General features: G+C 37.6%; 3 protein-coding genes across 3 annotated transcripts; 1 reads left to right on the forward strand and 2 right to left on the reverse strand.

Annotated features, from left to right (window-relative positions):
* The first annotated feature begins 3,926 nt into the window (after nt 1-3,926).
* Nucleotides 3,927-10,721, forward strand: LOC116146975 (casein kinase II subunit alpha-2). Its single transcript, XM_031432398.1, has 10 exons — nt 3,927-4,299; nt 5,100-5,229; nt 5,545-5,739; nt 6,502-6,659; nt 7,647-7,737; nt 7,921-7,986; nt 9,289-9,371; nt 9,589-9,652; nt 9,747-9,815; nt 10,476-10,721. The coding sequence occupies exons 1-10, from the start codon at nt 3,980-3,982 to the stop codon at nt 10,533-10,535; spliced, it is 1,236 nt and encodes a 411-aa protein (XP_031288258.1). The 5' UTR covers nt 3,927-3,979; the 3' UTR covers nt 10,536-10,721.
* A 475-nt stretch (nt 10,722-11,196) lies between these two features.
* Nucleotides 11,197-12,761, reverse strand: LOC116146984 (uncharacterized protein At2g23090-like). The gene is made up of 3 exons (XM_031432406.1): nt 12,636-12,761; nt 12,493-12,533; nt 11,197-11,659 (listed from the first exon to the last, which is right to left on the reverse strand). Exons 1-3 carry the CDS (start codon nt 12,709-12,711, stop codon nt 11,540-11,542), a joined length of 237 nt encoding a protein of 78 aa, XP_031288266.1. The 5' UTR covers nt 12,712-12,761; the 3' UTR covers nt 11,197-11,539.
* A 318-nt stretch (nt 12,762-13,079) lies between these two features.
* Nucleotides 13,080-14,551, reverse strand: LOC116146994 (uncharacterized protein At2g23090-like). Its single transcript, XM_031432418.1, has 3 exons — nt 14,426-14,551; nt 14,283-14,323; nt 13,080-13,452 (listed from the first exon to the last, which is right to left on the reverse strand). Exons 1-3 carry the CDS (start codon nt 14,499-14,501, stop codon nt 13,333-13,335), a joined length of 237 nt encoding a protein of 78 aa, XP_031288278.1. The 5' UTR covers nt 14,502-14,551; the 3' UTR covers nt 13,080-13,332.
* Between the last annotated feature and the right edge of the window lie 13,268 nt (nt 14,552-27,819).

The following is a 27,819-nucleotide window of genomic DNA, read 5'->3' on the forward strand; positions in this document are numbered from 1 at the left end:
TTGAACTGTAGCGGAAATCTTCATATAAGAAAAGAGTGAAGAGCGGGAATGCGAATGTGATCAATGGGATTCCAAATTCTGGTCTTGGGTTTTTTGCAGCTGGATTGGAAGGCTGGGTTTGGGACCTTGGGCATAGAATAAAAACGAAAAAATTATTGAAAGACTCTTAATATGGATAAAAGATAAAGTATATCAAATGACACAATGGAGGAGTTGAGACTTGAGAACTAGCACAGTGTCTCAAGAAACAGCATATTTCCATTTAGCACAAAATTGGCAGATGAAATTGCCCCTAATGAAAAACCCCTAACCATTAATTCAAAACTCATGCTTCCACTCAAGGCCGTCTCTACAACATTTGTGACTCTAGGCAGGAGTTACTTTGGGGCCCTCTAATAATATAAGCACATATTAAAAAAGTTATTTTAATTTTTTTTTTTTATGAGATGAAAAATCACTAAGAGAGGTGGACAACAATCGGTAGGCTAACAAGGTTAGGCTGGTGGGGGGTTTTGGAGAGTAGATGTTGGAGAAGTGATGGGTGGTGAAATAGGTGATTTTCAATGCCAAGATTGATAAGAAAAGGCTTGAGAAGTCACGGCCCAAAAGGTATCGGTGGTCGGCGATTCGCAAAGTAAACAGATGAGATATGATAGGGGTTTTGGTGAGAGGGTTGAGGGGAGGAAGATGGTGGTGTCGGGAAAGGCCAATAATGTTGGGTACATGTCGAAAAAGCTAGAAATGGCTGTCGTGTGGTGGAGTTGGGTTGCAAGATTCATCAAAAATTACCCAAATCAAGGGCTATCAAGGTTGGGAAATGATAAAATGATGATTTCGATCGATTTTGGTGAGAAAATCGATCGAAATCAACTCCAAACCATTGGCGGCAGGAGAGGGTTAAAGATGATTTATGTGAATGTCAAATTTTGGGATTGAATTGGGGATAAGTAATTTGAGATATGTAAATGACTATTTTAGCCTTTCATTGTTAAAAGAGATTCAATGTGTTAATTTAGGGATATAAACTGGAATATATGAAACTAGAGGTACAAACTCACTATTTTATCAAACTTTGGGTGAGAATATATGTAAAAAGTTCATAATAAATTTGGGGTTTTTTTGGCTTTTTTTTGGGGGCCCCTTGGCTTGATAAAAAATTATAAACTATTTTCATTTTGAAAGATATTCAAAAAAAAGAAAAAAATTATAAAAAATTTGGGCCCCATTTTTTGGGGGCCCTAGTGTAACAAATCCCACATTGGAAGCGTATTGGGGAGGTCTTGGGCTTATAAATGGGGGGAGTCCCTCCACCTAATAGGTTAGCCTTTTGGGTGTGAAACTCCCAGCCCGTGACAAGTAAATGTAACAAATCCCACATTGAAAGCGTATTGGGGAGGTCTTGGGCTTATAAATGGGGGGAGTCCCTCCACCTAATAGGTTAGCCTTTTGGGTGTGAAACTCCCAGCCCGTGACAAGTGGTATCAGAGCAGACCCAATCCGTCTTTCGATGTCCTACCAAGCGCCCACGCAGGGGCGTCCACGTGTGATTGTGGGTCCACACGAGAGTGAGGTGGACGGGTAGGCAGGGGGCCCCACCTGTGACGAGGGCGTCACAGGATTGGGTGGGGGAGAATGTAACAAATCCCACATTGGAAGCGTATTGGGGAGGTCTTGGGCTTATAAATGGGGGGAGTCCCTCCACCTAATAGATTAGCCTTTTGAGTGTGAAACTCCCAGCCCGTGACACTAGGCAGGTGCCTCACCTGCCTACCCCTTAAGCCGGCCCTGCTTCCACTCTAAAATCTTAAGTGAAGACTTGAATTTGTGATCTTGAGGAGCACCTTTTTAACAGATTTCTTGATATATTATTTTTGGAATGAAAGTTTTGTTATTTGAAATCTACAATTTTGAGTATGTTATGTATGTCTAGAAAACATGTTTAATAAGTTATTTTTGAAATGATTTGTTGTTGTTATAGTTGATTAAACTTATATTTCAGTAGATATGTTGAAAATTGATGTTTTTAGTGTACTTTGGGTATGGGTTTCGGCCAATTTCAGAGACTTCAGATAGAAAATTGTCTGGAGGTTGAAGACGGCCAAAACCCACATGTCAGCTGCATTCGGTCGGATTCAGCTAATTCTACCTGGTGAAACTAAGATGGTGAAAACCATGCCATTCGGCCAATGTAGCCGTTTGGACAGACCCTGTCTTGGTTGAATTTTGCCAAATCCAAGATATTTAGCCAAAAATTAACCTCATCTTTTTCAACAAAACCTACTTTTTTTGGCCGAATCTAGTTGAACCCCTTTATTTGACCAAAAAACATAGATTTCAGTCGCCATTTCACCACTATACAACTCAATTATCCGACCATTTTCACACCCTTTTCAACAACACTTCAACATATCTTCCATTCTAGACCCTAAAATCAACCAAAAGCCCTAAATCCAAAACCAGTATTTCCACTCAAATTCTGCTCGATTTTGGCACAAATAGGAGGTGGGTATTGATTTAGGGTTAAAAGTTTGAATTTTGGCAACGAAGAGAGGTAGGTAAGTTTTATTTATATACGAGGCAATATCGTCTGAAAATATTGTGTAAATTAGGATTTTGCTATTTCTTAAAAAAACTATTACTTCTCAATTCAAAGCTCCAAACAATGTCATTTGATATAATTTTTTTAGATAAAATCGTAAGTTATTATATTCATTGTTGAGATTTTTTTAAATATTGTTCTATTTTAGTCGATTTATTTCAGTGTAGAAAGTACTTTTCACTCTGAACAATGAAAGTACTATTTATCTTTTTTTATTATAAGTGAAATTTCTAGCTATAATATTATTAGTAAGAGAATTTAAAAATAAATAATACAAAAATCACCAATAAATCTTTAAATTTTGTCCTAATATATAAAAGTTTAAATCATTTTTAGATGGGAACTTTATACAAATTAAAATATATGAAAAGTTGTTGAGTTGATTTGTTTCTAAGCATTGGATTTAAAAGGATTTAAGTACTAATAAATAACGTCCAAAAATTAAGTCATATTGTCTCAACTAGTGTTTTAAAACCCAACCCGGCCCAACCGGTTCAACCGATCAATCCAGGACCCAGGGCCTTTGCTAGGCTAGGTTATCACTTTCAAGTATTCACTCTAAACTCTAGAATTATGGACAGTGGTCGGTGAGCATATGGTAGTAGGGATATTGAGGCTTTTTCGAGAGGGAGTGTCGGTGAGTCCAAAGGTGGTGAAGGGAGTGATTTCCAGTGAGTGAATTAATCGAAAAAGGCAAAAATCGATTAGCCAAAATAGCAGGTTATTGTCGACGATTAGTAGAGCGAACGGGAGAGGGGTGAGATGGGTTTTGGTCAGGAGGTTGAAGGGAGTGTTTTCATGGTGATGGGGAGTGTTGTAGTCACTGGAAACATACCCTATTTGCCTTGGGTTGTCGATGTTGGCGGTGATATTTGGGGTGTTTTTGCAAGATTTCAAATCTGTAGCAACTTATAGTGATTTTCAAGGGTGTTTTTGTGGATTTTAAACCTTTGGACACCAGTTTGACTTGTCAATCAAACCAGTTAATCCAGTCAACTCGGGACCCAATCACTTTGTCGAATGTCACCCTGGATTGGTTATTAAAACACTAGTCTCAACATATTTTTTATATAAATAAACAAAAAATTAGGTATTCCTAAAGCCAAACAACATCTGCCACGTAAAAGAACTCCACTCAAAGCGTACACAACCAGTCGCATTAAACAAGAATATATCTCCACAAACCCTCCGAGCTCCGATATTTTACAAGTATGGCCTGAACTCGGCCCACACAACCCAATCCAACCTAACCCAACGCATTTTCATTTTAAATTTTATTTAATACCATTAACAATTAACAGCAAAACAAACCCCCTAAAAATAAAATAAAATAAAATAAAATAAAATAAAATAAAAAAAACTGCAAATGGCCTCGTGGTTATGCACATGAAAGATGCGCTAAGAAATCACAACCCACGCCCAGCAGCACTACTACTGCCCCACCGTCTCCTTCTCTTGTGCGCACTCATCGCCTTGCGTACGCCTGTTGCAGACCATCCTATCCTGCACACCCCCTGCCCATCCCATGACCTTAACTTCACCTCCATAATCTATCGCGATAGTTCCATCGATAAGATCGAGAAAATTAATCTCTGCGAGATCTCGTTCCCGGTGATGTCGAAGGCCCGAGTTTATGCGGATGTGAACGTTCTTCGCCCCAAGGACTACTGGGATTACGAGTCTCTCACTGTTCAATGGGGGTAATTTCAACTCTAATGTTATGTTTAAGCTTGAGTTTTACTGTCACTGATTGGATCTCGTAATTAGTTATTCTTCACGCTGTTGAAGCCGCAGTCTTTTGGATTCCTGAAATGAATTTTTCATGCTTGATGAAGAAAACTGTATAATTTTTATAATTTCCTTTGTTTCGATAAATAATGTTTTTGTTAGTGATTGAGGAACGAAGTATTACAAGAGATCACTTAGCTTCTGAAACTTGCATATTTGATTTAGAGAAAGTGATCGAAATTATGAGTGAATGTGAGATTCTTTTAGAATCATTTTCACTTTGTATTTGTTTATGATAAAATGTTTTTTTAATTCTATTTGCAAAAAAGAGTCAGTTTATTTGATTGCTGGTTATGAATGGGTAGTAGCTGTATATGGTTTAAAAAAATGGGAATGTGAAGCGTGATATGATTTATTATTTTTAATTTATTTAAACATGAATGAATAAGAAGGTGAAAATGCATAAACTTGTTTGATATATAAGTTAGTTGGAGCTGATTAAGAAAATCCTTTCTCACCATTTTGCCCCTTATACGCTTTTGTATGAAGTTGTTAGCGTTGCCGTTATATTATATTCACTGTCATTGGCTTTTTCTGATAAGTTTTATGCGATTATGATTTTCTTCTGACAGTAATATATGTTAGAACTATAATATTAGCTTTTTTCTGCTATATTAATTATGATGTATACTTCTTTTTGTTATTCTCGGCTTTTCTACGTAATAATAGTGTTTATACTTCTCTAACTTTTTTTTTTCTATGTTCGTTTCAGTGATCAAGAAGATTATGAGGTTGTTCGGAAGGTTGGACGAGGAAAGTACAGTGAAGTTTTTGAAGGCATAAATGTTAATAGCAATGAGCGTTGTGTGATCAAGATCCTCAAGCCTGTTAAGAAAAAGAAGGTAATTTCTTCATATCTTATCATATGAGGGTAGGTAGCTTATGAATAAAGATGCTGCTTTACAGAACGTTACTTTTTCGACAATCTCTGTCTTGCTTGCTTTATTTATGATGTTTGGCTTACAAGTTTTCTGTTGTTTAAGTGAGAAGGAAGAATATAAATTTACTACCAAATCGGGTAATATTTCATGATATTGTTATCTAAGATGGTTTATTGTATAAGATGACATTTTATATCATGTGTACATAATGATTTGTTAGTTTATTTGATAATGTTCACGGCCTAACTTTGATGATTGTATTTATCTTTTGTGCAGATAAAAAGGGAGATAAAAATACTTCAGAACCTTTGTGGGGGCCCAAATATTGTCAAGCTTCTTGATATTGTTAGAGATCAGCACTCAAAAACTCCTAGCTTGATATTTGAATATGTGAACAGTACAGATTTCAAAGTTTTGTACCCCACATTGACTGATTATGACATACGCTACTACATTTATGAGCTTCTCAAGGTACGTTTTCTGTGGTTTTGTTATTTAAGTTTTAATGTTTTTAAATGTTTCCCACTTGTGTATTCCTTTAAAACTGAATTATGTTTAATTATGCTCAGCCATCAAATTTTTTGGTTGGTGAACCCTGTCATTAGGAGAACTGAAAAATGGGAGCCTTTTTATTTCATTATCATTTGTTTGAATCAAAGCCATCAAATCAACAATTAGTTGTTGCCATCTATTTGTTTGATTTATTCTAAGAGATTTTTTGAAACATTTTTTACCCTACTTAACTTCTAGAGTATTTGCCATCTACTTTACGAAATTAAAAGAAAAGGAAGAATTTTATGATTAACTTTTCTTATGCACTTTTTTTTTTTTTTTTTTTTTTTTTTTTTTTTTATACAAGTAGTATATTGAGGTCATTTTGTCACTTACTAGTTTGAAGATGAAGGATGTCTCATTGGTTTTTAAATGGCCAAATGGTACTGTGCGTTCTTCCCTTTACCATTGAGACTTTCAAACTTTTTTTAGACTATCCTCTGGAAGAAACAGTTTTCCATACTAAATCCACTTTGTTTCACAATTTTAAGCTTGATTTACCTGATTGGCAAGAGAATTCTGGCAGGAAGGTTCTATTATCCCAATTTTCAAAGATAACATAATTTAGAATTTGAAGAGTTTAATTTAATAAATCAATTTCTAACTATTTTGGAGCATCAGCTCATTGGTGCTATTAGGGCACTTTTTCATTCTAAATTAGTAGCTGTATTCAAATTGCAGGCATTAGATTACTGCCATTCACAGGGAATCATGCACAGAGATGTCAAACCTCACAATGTTATGATAGATCATGAGTTGCGAAAACTTCGCTTGATAGATTGGGGTCTTGCTGAATTTTACCATCCTGGCAAGGAGTATAATGTTCGTGTGGCTTCTAGGTAAAGTTGTTAAGCATTATAAATCATGGGGTAGAAATTGTTTTATTGACTTTTTTAAGTTGCTGAAATTTAAGCCTACATAACCAATTTTTAATCTTAAGAATTAAAAGATACATCTTGCATCATGTAAGATATAGGATTAATCTAGTTATGTTAAAGCTTATTGGGTAAAGGTGGCTTGAAGGTGTTTTTTTCTTTTTTTTTGGTTAAATTGTTTTGATTTATATATATATATACGCTAAAACTCTTACAGTCTACATTGAAGGACTTTCTTGGCCTGACAGGCATAAACCTAATATTTATGTCAAACTTTCACTGTAATGAAACTGTGGTGTGTTTGTTAACATCCAGAAGGGTATAAATTTGACAAGGAAGGAGAGTATGGATACGTGCTCAATTCTTATATTTGTTGAATGGCATGACACATTGAATTTCACAGTTGTTTTGTGTAGCATTGATCTTAAAGCCTACTATTCTTTGAGAATTTAAGCTCTTGGGATTTACAATTCTTGGAGACATAACTTTCCTGAAAATGAACTAGGATTTTCTCTGTTGAGCAGCTAAACTAAATAGTAATCTATTTATTAAAATTTCTAATCATATCAATCTCAAAGAATGAACTCTGAACAGCACTGGCTGAAGTTTCTGGTAGAGCCTTGTTGTACACCTAGGCCATCCACCCTAACACCTGTCATTCCACTTGCATGCATTTAACAAGTTATCTTTTGAGCATTTGTGGCAAAAATTCAAATTTCTAATTTTAAACCTTGGGTGAAGTATTGGATAATGCTGTCATGTACCATTGCTTCTATTTTTCTTTTGATTAATATTGGGTATGCAGTAAGTGTGCTTGTGGGTGGTTTTTGGGCTAAGTTGTGGAATTTCCATTTATGATTTTCACATTGTGAAGGCCCCTTTAAATGTTTATAATTCATACTGCTGATTCATCTTTTTCAAGGGACTGAAATTTCTTTTCTCATTGCGCAGATACTTTAAGGGACCCGAACTTCTTGTGGATTTGCAGGACTATGACTATTCTTTGGATATGTGGAGCCTTGGTTGCATGTTTGCTGGAATGGTAAGGGTTGCTCTTGCTAGATTCTACTTGTAATAATGTAAAATTTTCACTTGAAGTGCTATCTACTCTATGGATTTGGTTTTCAGTGGTCTTTTTCCTTTGTTCTCTTTTATTTATTAAATGTTCTTAGAAGAGAAACATGAATCATGCTTTATTTTCTCATTATGGTTATTCTTTTTGTAGATATTCCGAAAGGAACCATTCTTTTATGGTCATGACAACCATGATCAGCTTGTCAAAATTGCTAAGGTAATGCCACTAGCATACAGTGAATTCATTTTGCAATTCATGGAATATGATGGTTAATTTGTTGAGATGCTGGTGAAATATATTCATTATTTTTTTATATTGTTGTGTATCATAACATATCTTCTAGGATTGTTCAGTGAGCTGGAATTTATTTTCGGTACTTTATTTGGCTTCAATTCCTCTTCTAGTTTCTTTTTGGCATGTAACTATATCAGTAAAAAAATTTCATTAATATTTAAAAAAAATTTGTTAATTATATGAATTTGGGTGTTTATACACTTATGCTGCCCTATTGCATATGCATATGCCATAAGAATTTTTATCTCCTCCAATTTCACTATTTATTTTTCTATCAACTCAATTCTCCTTGACTGCAAGTCAATCTTTTGGGCTAATACCCAGATCACTCTTTTATGATTCTCTTGCTATAGTCTATTAAATGGCTGATCGTTTTGCATTTGCATTAATTAACTATTAGAAATTTGTTGTAGAGTTCAGATTGGCTTATACTGTCATATGTAAATGCATATTTGGAACATAAATTTCTGTTTAAGCTATGAGAATAAGACATGTAAACTACAATAACCAGGTTGTAATCACCCTGTTGAAAGGTTCTATCAATATAGCATGCAGTAGTCACTAAGCAGGATGTCTGCTATAGTATGATTGCTTTAAAACGAACAAACTTGTAAATCTTGACAGGTTCTAATGCTGTAAGTGAGATTTACTTCTTCAAATTCAGCTGTCTTCGAGGACATTCCCAGAAATTTTGGATTAGTATAATGACACATTAGGTCCAAAATTACGGCCTATTGGTGGAGGTATATTCTTTTTATTCTGCATGGTATGGTTTACACAACCAGGCAGAGTGTTAAGTGTTGTTATTTTGAGAGCCCAATGCTCAAGAATTTCCCTTGGTGAAGTGGGAAGTTACTAATTTTTAAGGATGGGAATCAAGCCAGCTGAAGCCAAAGATATGATATATTGTGGCCTAAAACTTTAATATACACAGTTTGCTGTGTTAACAGTCCAATAAATACTGGTTTGAATATTGTGTCCTAATATTTTTTGGTACCAGTACATGATCCATTTGATGATTTTGGTCCTCTTAAAATTGACTGGTGCTGCACTGCCTGCATGTTTCAATATAATTCATGTATGATATTGGCACTATAGGCATACATATATTCTATATACATTTCACTGCAGGCATTACCAGGCATCATTTGTTTGTGAAATGAAATCTTGATGAGCAAATTTGATACCATAGGGCTGCTGTATGATGTTTTTGATGCATTTCAGGTACTGGGAACTGATGAATTAAATGCATACCTGAACAAATATCATTTAGAGCTTGAACCTCAACTTGATGCACTTGTTGGGAGGTATACTGAACATGAGTTTCTTCCTTGCTTTGATTTAATCTTTCATTATACCACAAAAATGTAATTACCTTAACATTGATCTTCTGTGGGAACATCTTGTGTGCCCTGTGGAAGGATGGAAGTCTCAAATAGGATTTAATTACCTTATCTAAATAGATCAATAGATGAAACTTACATATCCTCAATTTAATTGATGTGTTGATTTAATATTATGCAGGCACAGTCGCAAGCCTTGGTCCAAATTTATTAATGCTGATAATCAGCATCTGGTTTCTCCAGAGGTCAGTTGTCTTTTGCTTGTGAAAAAAACCTGCCAAATCATTTTTAGTTTAGCCCAATAATTGATACTCATTCTTAAAGGTATTTGACATGCAGGCTATTGATTTTCTTGACAAGCTCCTTCGTTATGATCACCAGGATAGACTAACTGCCAGAGAAGCAATGGTAATTTATATTAGCTATTTGTTACTTGCCTCTGTTTTCTTGCATGAATATTGAGTTTGTATGTTGCCTATCTTTTCTTTCCATTTTTTTTGTCGATTTCCTCTAGACCAATTGTCACTCTGTCCCTTCAAAAAACATTTAGTGACTAATTGTAGGTTGAAAAGTTGGTGGTATTATGTGCCACTAAACGAGTTCCTTATTTACTTTCTGTCTCTATTATCATCCACTAGATGCCAATTTTCACAAAGCTTGTGTCTGATTTGCTATTTCATGTTCCTGTTTTCTACTTGTCTTTGGTAAATAGTACATGGTTGGCCGTTAAAAGCATGAATTTCCTATATGATAGATCAATTTGTTTAATTTTGACCGTCCAAATTCAAAGTGCTGCTCAGGCTGAGGGTCCAGAGTGTCTGTAGAATTTAACTAACCTTTGCTTTGTATAAGATTTAATCTGTGTTCTAATTGACATGAATTTGATATTTTTCATTCTTTGCCCACTCCCTCTCTCTCACTCTCCCTCCCTGCAGCAACCTAACAAGTACAACAGAAATAATGTATTTTCATCTTTTATTTTATTGTTAATTTTTTTTTCTGCAAACTTTTGTTGGCACTTTTGGTACTATGATTCACGGGTGTACTAATTTGTTGCTTCAAATGCAGGGCCATCCTTATTTTGCACAAGTTAGGGCTGCAGAAAGTAGCAGAACACGGATGCAGTAACCTTTCTGATGGTGTTGCTGGGCATTTGAGAAATGTAATGTGCTTACAATCACACACTTTAGAAAACAGTCTTGGCTGCTCGTATCATTATTGTCCGATTAAGGGTTGTGGATAGCTGTTTAATGTTTGATCGAGTTAGTTTGTAAGACAGATCTCAAAACTATTTTTACCCTTTGTGTTTCCCTACTTTCTTTTTGGTTGCATTTTTACTATCTTCTCGAGTGGGAACTAAATTAACAAATTAAAGCTAAATAAAATAATAGCAAACGACAGATCATTGTAAAAGTCTGAGCATTTGGTTTTGCCATTTTAAAATAAGTTATTAAATTTTAGAAAATGTTTTAGTAATTTAGGATATCAAATAGACATACCCGAAAGAGACAGCTTAAACAAATCTGTTCTAGAAACAAACTGAACGTAATGTTTCATGAGTTTTTAACCAAAAAAATTGTATTTTGAAAAACAGGTCACTGCATGCCGGAAATTCAACAGGCGGGCTCTCAAAATGTTGCAAAAGCTTTTAACATATGCTGGAAAAAATGTAGCGAAAAGACATTATTCACTTTGCTCCTTCAAAGACCAGAGGGCCGGTGCACGTAGTGATTACAAACCATGGAATGTATAATGCATTCACGATTCTATTCATTGTCCTTTTAACTACTTGACACAATTTAATCTTACTTAGAACATTAATGAAAACCATGGTGACAAGGTTCAGAGTCAATTTTGCAAATTCAGCTGGACGATCACACTAATATAGTCTCTTATAACTCTTACACCACCCTTACCTTTAAGGTAGGTCGGAAAACATAGAAAACAACAGACAAATTATGCAATTATCATTACACACCAAGTTCCACAAAAGGAGATGGTGATCAACCGGCCCCTCTCTCACATACACAAACACATTCGACTAACTGCGGTGAGTACTGGTCTGAAAATATTCTGGGATGAAATGCTATACATAAAGGGAGATGATGTTGCCATGGTATTTTCCAACTCCGTCACTTCTTAAGATGAGGGAAGCAAACATAAACATCACTTTTAGGGTGCTTTGCTTCAGCATGTTCTCTGCACTTCACCTCTGAAGTTGTGCACATGAATGTCTGCATGCACACCTTGCACTGCATTTCCAATTAATCAAGACAATCAAATTATCAGAAAGCAGCAAAGACAGAATGTCCTAGGGTTATATTCAACATAAATAAAACAGTATCATAAGGTATAACTATACTAGAAAGAGTGAACCCAAATACACAATATAGATCAAGCCTGTTAAAAAACAGAATGGGGAAAGGTAGCACCACTGATACCATATAGTCATATGTAATGCACAAAGGGATATTACCACAGCTAATTATAACATGTTAACAAAACTGCACAATATGCTTGAATGAAACGAGATTCTCTACAAAATAAATCTCAAGCAGATTATCAGCAAAGAAAACTTTTCTTATACTAGAAAAACAATCCCTAATGAAATCCCAATTTCTTCTAGTGGAAAAAAGAAATTGCTACCACAAATAACTTACGGTGAAATCAAAATCTTCAAATATATGTCTCTAACATTGAAAACTGGTATTAACAGAGTAACAGACACCATAAAGCTATGCGCAGCCAAAAAAAATTAGAAAAGAGTACTTGGCAAACCCAACCCCACGTGTTGAGCGAGGAAGGCTAGGCTATTACCAATCAACCATGATTCCACTGTTCAAAGAAATTGTGTTCATTGCACGTTAAATAACAATACTCACTATCATCTAAATTGAGTCTAACATAATCTTCCAGTCAACAAAAACAACATACATTATAAACCCCCATCAAATAGGACCAACAAAACAACCAAAAAGATGACAATAAATAACTAAATGATTAAAAAGTTAAGAAAAACAACTGAAGTGCATATATTAAAGCAAATCAATTAAGAAATTTAAAGACAACAGCACAAAGAAATTACCTGGATCGTCATCGCTTTCTTGTTCGAATCCAATTGACTTCCTGGGAAAATTCAACAGGACAGAAACTACCTTGAACAGAGCCTGTATTATATTAAAAAAATTTAAAACAAAAAATTGCGCGTAAGAGAGAAAAAAAATTGACCTTTGCCGGAGGCTTTTTGCTTCTCCAAGTTCTTCTCACGTGCCATCTTGGCTTTTTGGCCGTTGCCTCCTCCCATGGCTGCCCTATTGAACGATCGGAAACCCTAATTCGCAAACAACTGTAAATCAAGAGGCAAATGATTGAATGAAAGGGTTATTGCGCTTTATATTTGCGGTTCGGAGAAAGTGATTGTGTGTGTCTCACCCGCAGGTCGTGTACTGTCCCCAGCCAATTGTATTGCACCGTTGTGTTTTTATTTGTAGTANCAAAGACCAGAGGGCCGGTGCACGTAGTGATTACAAACCATGGAATGTATAATGCATTCACAATTCTATCCATTGTCCTTTTAACTACTTGACACAATTTAATCTTACTTAGAACATTAATGAAAACCATGGTGACAAAGTTCAGAGCCAATTTTGCAAATTCGGCTGGACGATCACACTAATATAGTCTCTTATAATTCTTACACCACCCTTACCTTTAAGGTAGGTCGGAAAACATAGAAAACAACAGACAAATTATGCAATTATCATTACACACCAAGTTCCACAAAAGGAGATGGTGATCAACCGGCCCCTCTCTCACATACACAAACACATTCGACTAACTGCGGTGAGTACTGGTCTGAAAATATTCTGGGATGAAATGCTATACATAAAGGGAGATGATGTTCCCATGGTATTTTCCAACTCCATCACTTCTTAAGATGAGGGAAGCAAACATTAACATCACTTTTAGGGTGCTTTGCTTCAGCATGTTCTCTGCACTTCACCTCTGAAGTTGTGCACATGAATGTCTGCATGCACACCTTGCACTGCATTTCCAATTAATCAAGACAATCAAATTATCAGAAAGCAGCAAGACAGAATGTCCTAGGGTTATATTCAACATAAATAAAACAGTATCATACGGTATAACTATACTAGAAAGAGTGAACCCAAATACAAAATATAGATCAAGCCTGTTAAAAAACAGAATGGGGAAAGCTAGCACCACTGATACCTTATAGTCATATGTAATGCACAAAGGAATATTACCACAGCTAATTATAACATGTTAACAAAACTACACAATATGCTTGAAAGAAAAGTGATTCTCTACAAAATAAATCTCAAGCAGATTATCAGCAAAGAAAACTTTTCTTATACTAGAAAAACAATCCCTAACGAAATGCCAATTTCTTCTAGTGGAAAAAAGAAATTGCTACCACAAATAACTTACGTAAAATCAAAATCTTCAAATATATATCTCTAACATTGAAAACTGGTATCAACAGAGTAACAGAAACCATAAAGCTATGCGCAGCCAAAAAAAATTAGAAAGAGTACTTGGCAAACCCAACCCCACGTGTTGAGCGAGGAAGGCTAGGCTATTGCCAATCAACCATAATTCCACTGTTCAAAGAAATTGTGTTCATTCCACGTTAAACAACAATACTCACTATCATCTAAATTGAGTCTAACATAATCTTCCAATCAACAAGACCAACATACATTATAAACCTCCATCAAATAGGACCAACAAAACAACCAAAAAGATGACAATAAATAACTAAATGATTAAAAAGTCAAGAAAAACAACTGAAGTTCATATATTAAAGCAAATCAATTAAGAAATTTAAAGACAACAGCAAAAAGAAATTACCTGGATCGTCATCGCTTTCTTGTTCGAATCCAATTGACTTCCTGGGAAAATTCAACAGGACAGAAACTACCTTGAACAGAGCCTGTATTATATTAAAAAAATTTAAAACAAAAAATTGCGCGTAAGAGAGAAAAAAAATTGACCTTTGCCGGAGGCTTTTTGCTTCTCCAAGTTCTTCTCACGTGCCATCTTGGCTTTTTGGCCGTTGCCTCCTCCCATGGCTGCCCTATTGAACGATCGGAAACCCTAATTCGCAAACAACTGTAAATCAAGAGGCAAATGATTGAATGAAAGGGTTATTGCGCTTTATATTTGCGGTTCGGAGAAAGTGATTGTGTGTGTCTCACCCGCAGGTCGTGTTCTGTCCCCAGCCAATTGTATTGCACCGTTGTGTTTTTATTTGTAGTAATTTTGTACGCGCTCACCTCAATGAATGAGCTAATCTTATTTGAGTAATGCTACGGTTATTGTTGGGTGTGCACCGAATTTATACACTGAATGATGTAACAAAATCATGATCGTTGATTTATTATCAGTTAATATTAATAAACGATCAGGATTTTGTCACGTCATTCGGTGCATAAATTCGGTGTAAACTTTTCGGTAACTCTATCATTTTCTATCTTATTTAGGGGTGAAAAAAACCAGTTAACGGGTATATTGAACCAAATTGGTTTTCGGTTTAAAAAAAAAATTGAATCGAAACTGGTCCGATTTCTATTATAAACCGATTATTAATCGAAAAATTCGGTTAACCGGTTAATTATGATTTTTGATGGGCTGCATTTTTCGGCCCAATTCGGTCACACCCTTCACTTTGGCCTTTTTTTTTTCCAGGTTTTTTTTTCACTTGAATTAAAGTCATATTTATTGTAATTGAATAATTTTAATTCATATCATTTTAATGTACATAAAAAACGCAGAAGAGAAAATTATAGAGCATCCCTTGCAGTTATCTATACAACACTTATACTTGTTTCTATAAAGCTAAATTCTTAGATGTACATAGTTCAAGTAATTGCATCAGTTATCTCTTTAAACACCATAATATAATAATATCTGTGAAAGAGTTAGATTTCTGCCGGTTTCAATCTGTTTTGAGTTACTGCATACCCAACTCAATTAAAATGCCTGGATGTCAACCCAATTACATGAGATTGGATATGAGATTCATTACCCAAACTAGTTAATATTATATATAATTATATCAAAACGATTCTGACTTAAAAAATATATCTGTAATAATAATAATAAATAATTATATTCCAATAATTTTTTTCCCAAAAAAAGTAATGAACTCAAACCTTTAAATCAATAATACAACTTCTGGTATTGAGAATTGGCTCACATAGATCATTCATTCTAACTAACAAATACACATAACAAGAAGAATAATTAAAAACAATTGTTACAGGACATCAAATATCTGAGCCATGGGCTCTCCTATTCATTGCAAAGAGATGAGGTCACGCACTGGAAACGGACGACGACGTGGAGACTAGAGCGACGACGGCGACTGCAGCTAAGGCCACGCAGTAGGCACACGTGAGGGACCTGGGAAACCCAAACGTCGACGGTAGTGAGCCAGCTACTTGGTGAAGGAAGAAGAATGGTGACCTTGAATAGTGACTGCCGACTGTTGAGCAAAAGATCAGTGAGCAAAGATCGACAGCGTGAGCAAAGATCGATGGCGTGAGCAACGTGAGAAATTTGTGTGGCTATTGGCTAAGGCATGACCACGTGACTCCGATGTGAGAACAGAGAACTGAAAACTGAGAGACAGTGAGAGTCCAAGAGAGAGTGAGAGACTGAGACTGAGACTGAGTCACTGAGACTTTGAGACTCTGAGAGTGTGAGAGTTACTGAGGTGAGTGAGGTCTGAGTAGTGAGTTGTGAGTACCGTGAGTGAGGTCTGAGTAGTCAGTAGCCAGTAGCCAGTTAGGATGTTAGATTGTTGGTGTTAGGGATTGCAAAATAAAAAACCTAAAATGCATAATTTTTTTAAAAATTCGGTTCAAAAAACCGGTTCCGGGTAACCATAATTAATTTTGCCAAAAACCAAAACCGAACCAGATATTCGGTTTTTTTAATATTCGAACTGAAACTGAAAAAAATCGAATTTTCGGTCCAGTTTTTTGGTCTGGTTCGGTTTCCAGGTTTTTTTTTCCACCCCTACTGTTATTGGTTCTCAGTTGGTCTCGATCAACTCCTTAATTGTAATTAGAATAATGCTACCTTTACACCACCCTTTACACCATTTTCATTACACTGCTTATTTTTACTCTCATGTATTTTTGGGGCCTGCGATGCCCTTCCATGGCATGTGTGCCTTTTTTGTACTTGATATTTAGCCGTTTGAGGCTCTTTTATCTTATACTTAGCCGTCAGTGCTTTTTGTGTTTCTGTTTTGCTGCTTTCCTTGTGGATGGATGAGTTGGTTGCTTGATTGCTTGTAGATGTATAGAGGTTGAGCCAACCACTTGTGCTGCGATTTTCACGAGGCTAAGTGGCTGAGTCGCCAGTGTCGTGGCGGTGTGTCGATATGGTCTACCGAATGTGTAGTCCATTGAGTTGCTAGGTTGGTATGGACCGTCTGGCAGGGTGGGTCGATGAATTGTCGATTGAAGGTATAAAGTCTATAAATCAGTCTAGGCCGATTGAAGGTGTAAATCTATAAATCGGTCTGGGCTGATTAAAGGTGTAAATTCATAAATTGGTCTGGGTCAATTGAAGGTGTAATCAATGAATCAGTCTGGGCCGATTGACGCTATAAACTGTTCTATCAATGAATAGTACTTTTATTGAATTTGGGCCATGAGGCCAACTGACGGTGAAGGAGGTGGATAGGCCCACTCATCCTTTTAAAAACAGAAACAAGAAAGCAGAAATGTCGATGAAAGAGTTAGACTAAAAGTAGTAATGTTTGAGATAGATTGCATTCTAACTGTTGCTGATGTCTTTGCCTTCGGGGGTTTGGAGTCGATAGGCGCCCTTCCCTACTTCTTTGGCGATCTTGTAAGGACCCTCCCAAGTGGAGCTGAGCTTGTCAGAGTTGATCTCCCTAGTGTTTTGAAAGACTTTACGAAGGACCCAGTCGCCTAGTTTAAAAGTTCTGATTTGGACGTTGCGATTGTAGTGTCGAGCGACTTGTTGCTGATAGACTGCGTTGCGGATGTTCGCTTGCTTACGTAATTTGTCGACGGTATCTAAGTTGTGACAAAGGTTTTGGTTGTTGGTTTCCTCGTTCGCCCATTAGAGTTTGGTGGAAGGGACCGATATTTCGGTTAGGATGATTACTTCAAATCTATATGTGAGGGAGAAAGGAGTTTCGTCCATGGACGAGCGGGCTGTGGTCCGGTAGGACTAGAGGACCCCGGTAGTTCATCTGCCCAATCGCCCTTGGCTTTCTGTAGGCGCTTCTTTAAAGTCTACATGATGGTTTTATTCGATGATTTAGCCTGGCCGTTGGATTGGGGGTTGTAGGGGGTAGAGAAGCTAAGCTTGATCCCTCACATGTCACAGAAGTCTTTGAAGCTTGAACTAATGAATTGGGATTCATTGTCAGTGACAATTTCCTCGGTATCCCAACCTGTAGATGATGTGTTTTCAGATGAAAGCTTTTATCTCTCAGTCTTTGACTTGTGCGAGTGCTTCGGTTTCGATCCACTTAGTAAAGTAGTCGATGACCGCCAACATAAAGACCTGCTGCCCGGACGCGGTCGAGAGTTTTCTGACTATAACCATTCCCCACTTCATGAACGGCTAAGGTGTGAGAGTGGAGTTGAGTCGCTCTGGTGGGAGGTGTGAGACATGGGCGAACCTTTGACAACTGTCGTATTTCTTCGCATAGGCTGTTGAGTTAGTGCGTATGGTTGGCCAATATTAGCCAACGGTGATCACCCGATGGACAAGGCTGCGTCCTTTTGTATGGTTTCCACATTCACCTTCGTGGACTTCGGCGAGAACCCGTTTGGCTTCTTTTGGGCTTATGCCCTTAAGGTAGGGGCCAAAGAACGACTTCCTAAGGAGTTGGCCTTCGTATATGGTGAAACTTGTGACTTTCGCTCTCAGATGGTGTGCTTCACTCTTGTCGACTGGGAGCTCATTATGTTCCAAGTATTTTAGTATCGAGGTCATCTAGGAGTTGGTCGGTTCGACGTCTATTACTTCTTTGGGCAGCTTGTTCGTTGGGTGTTCCTTTTAGTCAGCTGGCCATTAGAGAACAGTAGAGGGATGGACGATTGGGAGGAACCTTGAAGGGTTGAGCCGAGGTTAATAAGGGTGTCAGCATGGGTGTTCTCCGCTCTTGGGACTTGGGCGATGGAAAATTCTTCGAAGGCGGTCTGCAATTCTTTGACTAGGTTCAAGTAGGCTGTCATCTTCGAGTTGCGAGCTTGGTAAGTGCCTTGTAGCTGGTTGACCACGTGTTGGGAGTTGGATTTTACCTCCAGCTTCCATACTCCGATCTCTTTGGCTAAGGAGAGTCTAGCGGTGAGAGCCTCGTATTCGGCTTCGCTGTTGGTGCACTTGAACACACATCGTATGGTCCGTTGGATGATATCTCCTTCTGGTGTAGTAAGTACAACACTGAGCCCACTTCTATTCATGTTCCTTGAGCCATCCACTGAGAGAGTCCACTTTGAAGGCGATCTGCTATTCATGCATTATAACTCTTTTTTAGCTTGGACGGTTGTGTTCGGGGTGAAATCATTAATAAAGTCTGCCAGTGCTTGGGATTTGATGGCGGTGCATGGTTGAAAAGATATGTCAAACTCACTAAGCTCTACTGTCCATTGTATGAGTCGTCTTGATAATTCTGGCTTATGGAGTATCTTCTTGAGTGGGAAGGAGGTGAGTACGACTATGGAGTGGCATTCAAAGTATGGTCTGGGCTTCTTGGACGCATGGATGAGGGCAAGTGCTAGTTTCTCCAGCTGACTGTATCGTATCTTCGCATCGAGGAGTCATTTGTTTACATAGTAAACCGGTAGCTGCTTCGCATTATCTTCCCGAACTAACACTGTTGAGATTGCTGTCTCTGAGACCTCTATTTTGCCCTTTCTCCAACCATAGGCTTGGAAAGAAGTGGGGGAGAGGTTAGGTATCTCTTTAACTGTTGCAAGGCCTCCTCGCATGTGGGGGTCCATTCAAACTTCTTGGATTTCTTGAGTGTGAGGAAGAAATGGTGACACTTGTCGGTGGATTTGAAGATGAAGCAGCTCAAGGCAGCTACTCGTCGCACGAGGCGTTGGACATCTTTGATGCAAGCTGGTGATGGTATGTTGAGGATAGCCTAGTTTTGGTCAGGATTGGCTTATATCCCACTCTGAGTTATCATGTATCCTAAGAGTTTTCCTGATGAGATCCCGAACGAACATTTGGCTAGCTAAATTCAACTTCATGTTACACTTCCTTAGGACGGTAAACGTCTAGCTAAGGTGGTCGAGGTGCTGCTCGGCCATGAGGGACTTGACGAGCATGTCGTCGATGTATACTTCCATGGTGTCCCCAAGATGTTCGATGAACATTCTGTAGACTAACCGCTAATAAATAGCTCCGACGTTCTTGGGACCAAACGGCATCACTTTGTAACAGTAGGTCCTCCTCTTTGTGATAAAGGTTGTTTTCTCCTAGTTGTCTGGGTGTATCAAAATCTGGTTGTACCCTGAGAAGGCATCCACGAAGCTTAGGAGTTTGTGACCTACTGTCGCATCGACCATCATGTCGATATGTGGGAGTAGGAAGAAGTCCTTAGGGCATGTTTTGTTTAAATCTATGAAGTCTATGCAAACCCTCCACTTTTCGTTCTTTTTCTTCACGACCACAACGTTTGCTAGCCAGTCGGGATAGTGGACTTCTCTTATCAGCCCGTTATTCAGTAGTTTATCAATCTCCTCATTGACGATCCGGTAGCGTTCTGGTGCGAATTTCCTTCGCCTTTGCTTCACTGGAGGGTGATCCGAATCTACTTGGAGGTGGTGGACGATTGCCTCGGGGTTGACTCCTATCATGTCTACATGAGACCAGGCGAAGCAGTCCTGGTTTTGTTTTAGGAATTCTGTGAGTTGCTCTCTTATCTCGGGCCCAAGGCAAGAGCTTATCTGGGTCTTCCTTTGGGGTCGTCCGGGTGTATCTGCACTGCATCCAACTTTTTCATGGATGGTTGATCTGGCTCGGTCGGAGGGGTTGGATGAGACTGTAGTTGCTATGAAGCATGACCTTTGCTTTTGAAGGCGTTTTTGTACCAGTCTTTGGAGGCTTTAGGATCGCCCTTGATCTCTCTTACTCCCCATTTCGTTGGAAATCTTATAGTTTGGTGGAAGGTGGATGGAACAGCTCACATGTCATGGATCCAAGGTCGACCCAAGATAACGTTGTATGGTGAGAGGCAATCACGCACTAGGAAAATGGTTTGCTTGTTGACTCTGCTAGTGTAAACAGGCAGGGCGATTTCTCCGATGGTGTACTTCTACTCGGAACTAAACCCGACCAGCATGGTTAGTCGTCTGCTAATGTTTGTTTCATCCAGTCCCATGGCCTTCACTGCTTCAAGGAAGAGAATGTTTGCTGATGATCCCCCGTTTACGAATACTCTCTTGACCAGGATGTTGGTGATCTGGAGGGAGATGACTAGAGCATCAATGTGAGGGGCGGCAAGGGTGACTGGTTCATCATCTTCAAACTGAATTATCTGGTTGGTGTGCGAACGAAGGGGTGGATGAATGGATTGGACTTCAAGGTGATGGTGGGCTCGGGCATAGCACTTGGCAGAGGAATAGCTTACCCCACTAATCTCCGACCCTCCAAAGATAATGGAACATAACCCTTTTAGTGTAGGCTTTCGTAGAGGAGGAGATGTTTCCTTCGAGCTTCTTTGACCGATTGTATTCTTCCCTTTATCCGTCAATAGATCTTGGAGATGTCCCCTCTTCAGTAGTGCTACGACTTCCAACCGTAGGGCGATGCAATTCACACCATGGTCACCATGGAATTTGCACCACTTGGTCGTGTCCCTCTTCGCTTCAGGATTGAGCTTGACCGATCACTTAACGGTAGGTCTCATTCCTTTCATGATTGCCACGACCTGGGCTGGTTTGATGTTAAGGTTGTACTCTAGAACTTTGAATTGGTTCGATCCGGATGGTTTATTGCCAACCCTAGTTGGCTGGCGGTCATATGGTTTTTTTTACTTTATTCAGATTGTGTGGAGGGGGTTGATAACAAGGCTCAAACAATCTAGGCTTTAACCTTCTATCATTCTGCCTTTGGTGACGGTCACCATATCTGGCATACCTCATCCGGTTCATCTCATTTTCCTCCCACCTTATTTGAATCACAGCTCTGGCTAGGGCATCTTCCATCGTGGTGCAGCTAAGCTTCGTCAGGTCTTTGTATAGTTCTCCATCTAGGAGGAGACCCTTTCTCAAGGCGTCTACTGTTATCTTTGGGTTGCAAGAGGGGATGGAGATTTTTTCTTTGTTGAATCTGCTGACGTATTCTATTAGTGGCTCCCCCTTCTTCTAGTAGACTCTGTACAGGTCGACCGATAACTTCTCAAGTTTCTTGCTACTGGCAAATTGTTCAACAAAGGTGTCGGTGAGTTGAGCGAATGAGTTGATTGTATTGTTTGGAGGTTAGTGTACCACTAAAGAGCTGGGTCGGAGAGGCTTGAGCCGAAGCTCTTAAACATACAAGCTTCCCTCAATGTTCGGGGTATCAAGATGGCAAACATCTGCTGCTTGTAAGAGGCTATGTGGTCATCTGGGTAGGTTGTGCTGTCGTAGGGCTTCGTGCTGGGGATGGTGAATTTGTGAGGCATCTCGGTTAGCGCGATTACATCCATAAAGGGTGAATCGGCATAACAGTGAGGTTGACTCTTTTTTATTGGGATTGACACTCCAGGTATGCGCCTCATTACTGCCTCTATGTCAGCCAATATTTTGGCCAATATCTACTCCATGAGAGACGCGGAGACCAGTAGGTCATCTTGGTTGACTCGGTTGGTCATATGATTCGCACTCGGTGCGTTTTATTTGGTCAATCCACGCGATGTAGCCTGACAGATCATTCCATCGTGTGCCACTAAGTAGCCCAGATCTCTATTCATTCCCTCCGGTTGGGTGGCTCCCATTGTGACCGATCGAGTGTTTCGCCCCACATGGATGGTAAGAGGGGTTATTTGGGATTCGCTCAGTTCGTTGGGATGGATGGACTCGAGCGGGATGGTTTGAAGGAGAAAGAGCCCACTTGACCCGCGAGGATGAGTCGAGCCGAGTGGGGTTTGGGTAGGGATTGTTGACTAAAGGTGAGACATGATGGTGAGGATGGGTGGCTCTTGTTGTGGTGGGCTTTCTGTCACTTGGACACCTTGATCTCGCACCTGAAGCGGATTGGCCGAGAGTGGTTCTGTTGGCAGCCCATGTTCACTATGATTTAGGGCTGAATCATCCACTAATGATGAACATAGTTGGCGCAACCTCGTGTCCGAGATCGTTGGTCTGTGCTCTAGGGTTTGGAGAGGTTGCATGGATGGAACTGATGCGCGGAACCTGACAAGGCAGAAGCTCAAGATCATAAAACTGACTTACCTTCTCTTTTGGAGATTGGTTTTTGGCCCTGATGGAGGCGTTTTCGGTCCGGATGACAGTGTTCTCAGCTTCCAATGTGGTCACCTTGTCTGAGTGTTGTTGCATAAGGGCAGTTAGAGCTTCCAGTCTGGCCTCGAGGCCAGGATTAGTGTTATCATAATTTTCAGCCATAGAGAGTTTCTTTACATAGCAAGGTCTGTGAGACGAATGATTGCCAGAGGCCCCACGGTGGGCGTCAAACTGTAGATGCAAAAATCTACCTTCACGAAAATAGGGACTGATACCAAAAGGTTGAGACCACTAGCAATTTGTTGCACCTGCACACACAAGGAAACAAGCGTGAAGCAGACAGAAAACACCAGGTTGGTGTTTGCCGTAAGCACTTTGATGCTTAAGTTAGTAAGATTGAGTGAGGCTAATTTAGTGAGGGTTAGGGAGATGAAAGGTTACCGAAAATCTAGTCGAAGACTGTAACTGCGGCTGTAATGCGAAGTTCTCAAGAGTGAGAACTCCAGGGTTTGAAGGTGTAAAGTCTCTGTCCTTTGTGAGAGGGCTGACCTTTGTTTAAATAGTGACTACAGGGTCTTCGAATCCTGGTGGGACTAGGAGTCCTTGTAGTGGTGGTTTTGTGAAAGAGTGAAGCCTTTGGCTCCTTTATCTTAGTAGGAAAGGGAGTCCCAACGTGCCAAGGATACAGATCTTAGACAAATTCAGGTAGTGATTGACCTCTTTAGTAGAGTTCAGATAGTACTAGGGTACGTAGGCGACCCTGGGCTCCAAGTAGACCTTGAGTTCAGAAGGTGTTCTAGGATCAGAAGGCTTGGGCTCATATAACCTAGTGGTGTGGTGAGGCCTAAGCGAGTTAGGCCTCTGCTGATTAGGCCCAAATAGTAGGTAGCTAGGTAGGTGAGTCGAACGGACCTAATATGTAAACTTTGTTGTGGGCCTAATCGAAATTAGGGTTATGCTTCTTGCTTTGTTGAAGGTGTCTTCGTCTTTGGGCCTATTGGGGCCGAGGACATTTTTTTGCCTTAACATTCTTCAATTTTAAAGAATTTTTGAAATCAATGTTGAAAAGAAATTATATTTTGAAAAAAAAAAAAATTGTACAAAAGTTTTGAGGCAGAGCAGACTAAATCTGTGGTGGATAGGGGCTTAATTTGGAGTAAAACCAATTACCTACCTTAAACTTTCCAAAATTACATTAGGTCCAAAAAAATGGCATATTACACAAATACCTCTCCTGTCGTCAATTTTCTCCGTTAAACAATGGTTAATAACGGTTCAAAGGGTAAAAAGGTCATTGCATAGTAAAACTAGTGTTGAAGTCAAAAAAAGGAAAACATTTTATCATATTTAAAGAATTATTGATCACACCATAAACCTAAGGAATTTCTCTAATGTCAAAGGCGCTACTATTCAGTGCAATTTCTTGATCTAGTGCTCAAGTATGGAAGAGAATTAAGAAAGTAAGTGCAGGGAAAGGAATAACATTTGGAAAATGAAGAATAAAGAGAAGCTGAGTGGAGATCAAGGAGAATAAAAGATTAATGGGGTTGAAATTGAAATGATGATGAAGATTCAAGAATAATGGTAATTGATTTGACACCATGTTAGGTTGTTCAAAGAAAGCTTTTTGCGGGTTCAAGGGCATTTTAGTCATTATATTGGCCAAACTTGTTTTTTTTGTCAATTTTAACGGCCGAAACTTATGGTAGGAGAAGTACATGTGTAATATGCTATTTGTTTGGACCTATAATGTATTTCGGAAAGTTGAAGGGAGGTAGTTGGTTTTACGCCGCTTGATTTTTTTAAAAGAGTACCGAGAAAATTAAATTTTAATGCAGTCCCCTTCCCCAGAAAACAAACCAGACTAAATTTTAAAAAATAACTGTAGCAACACTGTTTACCTCTTCCTCCAGTGAGATGCAGGGCAATACTGCAAAACAAACTCACCCTAAGCATATAGAGTGATAAATAATCTCTTTAATTCAATGACATTATTAGGGGTGAGATAAATAATCTGAAAACCGAACCGAACCGAAAATTAGGTTTTTTTACAAACCAGTTCGGTTTTTGGTTTGTGAAAAAAATTTCAAACCGGTTTTACCCTAAATATAAAAGCAAAAAAATTATTATATATAAAATAATAAATATTTGAATTTAGGGACTTAAATGAAACATTGAAGAATTTTAAGGATTAAAGATAATTTGAAAACCGGTTAACCGGTAACCGAACCGAAAATTCGGTTCGGTTTACATTCGATTTTTAATCGAAACCGGTCCAGTTTTCGGTTTGGATAAACCAGTTCGGTTAACCGGATTATCCCACCCCTAGACATTATAGTCCAACAATCCATACATTATACCCTACCTAACTTACTCTTAAGGGGGCGTTTGGTTTAAAAAATGTTGTATTGCTTGAAATATTATACTTAGGGGTGTTCAAAAGCGGTTAACCGAACCGGTTAACCATTTTTTTTAATCGAACCGGTTTTTCGGTTCGGAAAAATTCCCGAACCGAAACCGACCCGGTTTGGAGGAAAAACCGGTTAACCGCTTTTTTTAAAGCGGTTAACCGGTTTTGAACCGGTTTTCCCTTTTTTTTATAAAACTTATTTTTTTTATTTTTTCCTAAATTAAATTGTAAATATAAATAATACATATCCAAATAACAATTAGACATTTATATATATCCATTGACCACAACTAACGATACATTAAAACTATTATTATTTTTTATTTAATATATAATATTTATTTTTATTATATATATATATATATATAAATTAGAGAATATAATTTTTTTTATTTTATTTTTTTGTAAAACTGGTTTCGGTTAACCGCTTTTTATTTTTTCCCGAACCGATAACCGAACCGGAAATTCGGTTTTTTGAATTTTTCGAACCGTAACCGAACCATTTTTTCGGTTACCCGGTTTTTTGGTTCGGTTATCGGTTCGGTTCGGTTTTTGCATTTTTTTGAACACCCTTAATTATACTAATAGAAAGATAGATAATCTTGAAGATTATTGAGAATTTTATTAAAAATATGTTTGGTTGGATAAGATTAAATTGGTGAATATGTTATATTGATATTTTTGGTTGAGAGGAATTAATTTGTGGGTATGTTATATTTTGGGTTAGATTACTAAATTGTCCTTATATTTTAATATATTATTAATTTGTATTTGGTTGGGAGGAATTAATTTGTGGGTATGTTATATTTTAGGGTTCGATTACTAAATTGTCCTCATATTTTAATATTATTATTAATTTGCATTTTATATTTAACCCCAACATTTCAGATTTAGCTAAAACACTCCAACAATAAAAAAAGTTTAAGACTTAACAAAAACATCCCAACCACCTTCCCAAGACCGTCGGCATGGCTAGCCGGTTGTCCTCTTGGGTGGCTGGGGTTGGTTGTGGTCTTGGGTAATTTGGTTGAAGTACAAGGGTACTTATGTCTTAAAAATATTGAGTATAAGACTAAAATTGTCTATAAATTTATTGTAAATTGTTTAAATAACAAGGGCATTTCTATCCTAAAATTTTATTAATAAGGAGTAAAATTGTAACAAAAATAAGATTACCAAATACTCTCAAAATACCAAGGAAAATTGTGGTATTCATATTATTACATATATAACGAATAACGATTACTATTAGTTTTTGAAGATTATCGAAATCTTATATTATTTGACAACCAAACATGATAATATAGTAATATAAGATGATATTATCTTATTTAAGGAAGACAACCCTAACTAAATAGCCTTTTAAGGCACCAAATTATAAATATGCATCTACTAAAAATAATAATAATTGCACTTACACATGTAGCATGTATTATATGACGATATATTTTATAAATAATATTACATCAATAACTTATTCTAAAAAATTTGAACGTGACAGTTTGTAATACGACTCATATTTTATTTCTAGGATAATGCCACTATGCAAGTGACAGCACAATTCTTTCTCACACGTGCTTTTTGCCTTGCTTAATCATATATGATATATTCACATTTACTGAAAGAAATTGTTAGTACAGTCCATTTGCTTATTAAAACAAGTTAGCGTTGAATACTTGAATGGACCATCTAGCTTGCGACGTTGCCGTGCTATCTCTTCTCGTTTTCCTTATTTTATTTATTCTTTTCAAGTTTAGTTCATTGATTTAGATGCTGCTATGTTTCCTTTTTAGTAAATTTCTATTAAGTATAGGTTATATATATTTTTTATTATTTAGCTCGGATTTTCATAAAAATTAATAAGTATATTTCATAATTAACGATGAAATAAATTTTTAGTGATAATTCTTTATTAATTATCACGAGGATTCAAATTCAAGGGCTTTTAAATAATAAATTTTATGTAATAAATATGTATAACATGCTGATCAAACTTGACAAAGACAAATATTAGAGAGATGGAACGCATCTACTTTTCCCTGCATTTATTTGTGACAAGTCTAAAAGCATCCATGTGAAATACGGCAGCCAGAAGATGAAATGAATGTGCTTGATTTTATATGGACACAACAATTTATTTTACTCCAGAGAAGCTACAGGATATTTCCTTATTTTGATCAAATTTATTGAGCTGGAAACTGCTCAAAATAATTTGCAGAATTATATGTCAGTTATCTCATCATATTTATAATTAATTATTATCTAAATATATATATTACTGTTTTTTTTTTAATGAAATCTTCTACCGTCTGCTATATCGAAACTTCTTTGAATTATTAATATTAACTCTGATTGTGTAATTAGGTGTAAATACTTGAAATTGCATTGAATAAATAATTAAAAAATATTTGATTTATTATGTAAAAAACATTTTTCCTTTTTTATTTAAATAGATATAAATTAATTGAAAAACTGGATTATTCACAGGCAGCATATCCTCCCTTTAACCTTTAAGCTTTAACTTTTTACG

This window comes from Pistacia vera, unplaced genomic scaffold (assembly GCF_008641045.1).
Source record: "Pistacia vera cultivar Batoury unplaced genomic scaffold, PisVer_v2 Contig486, whole genome shotgun sequence".
In the NCBI taxonomy this organism is placed as follows: Eukaryota; Viridiplantae; Streptophyta; class Magnoliopsida; order Sapindales; family Anacardiaceae; genus Pistacia; species Pistacia vera.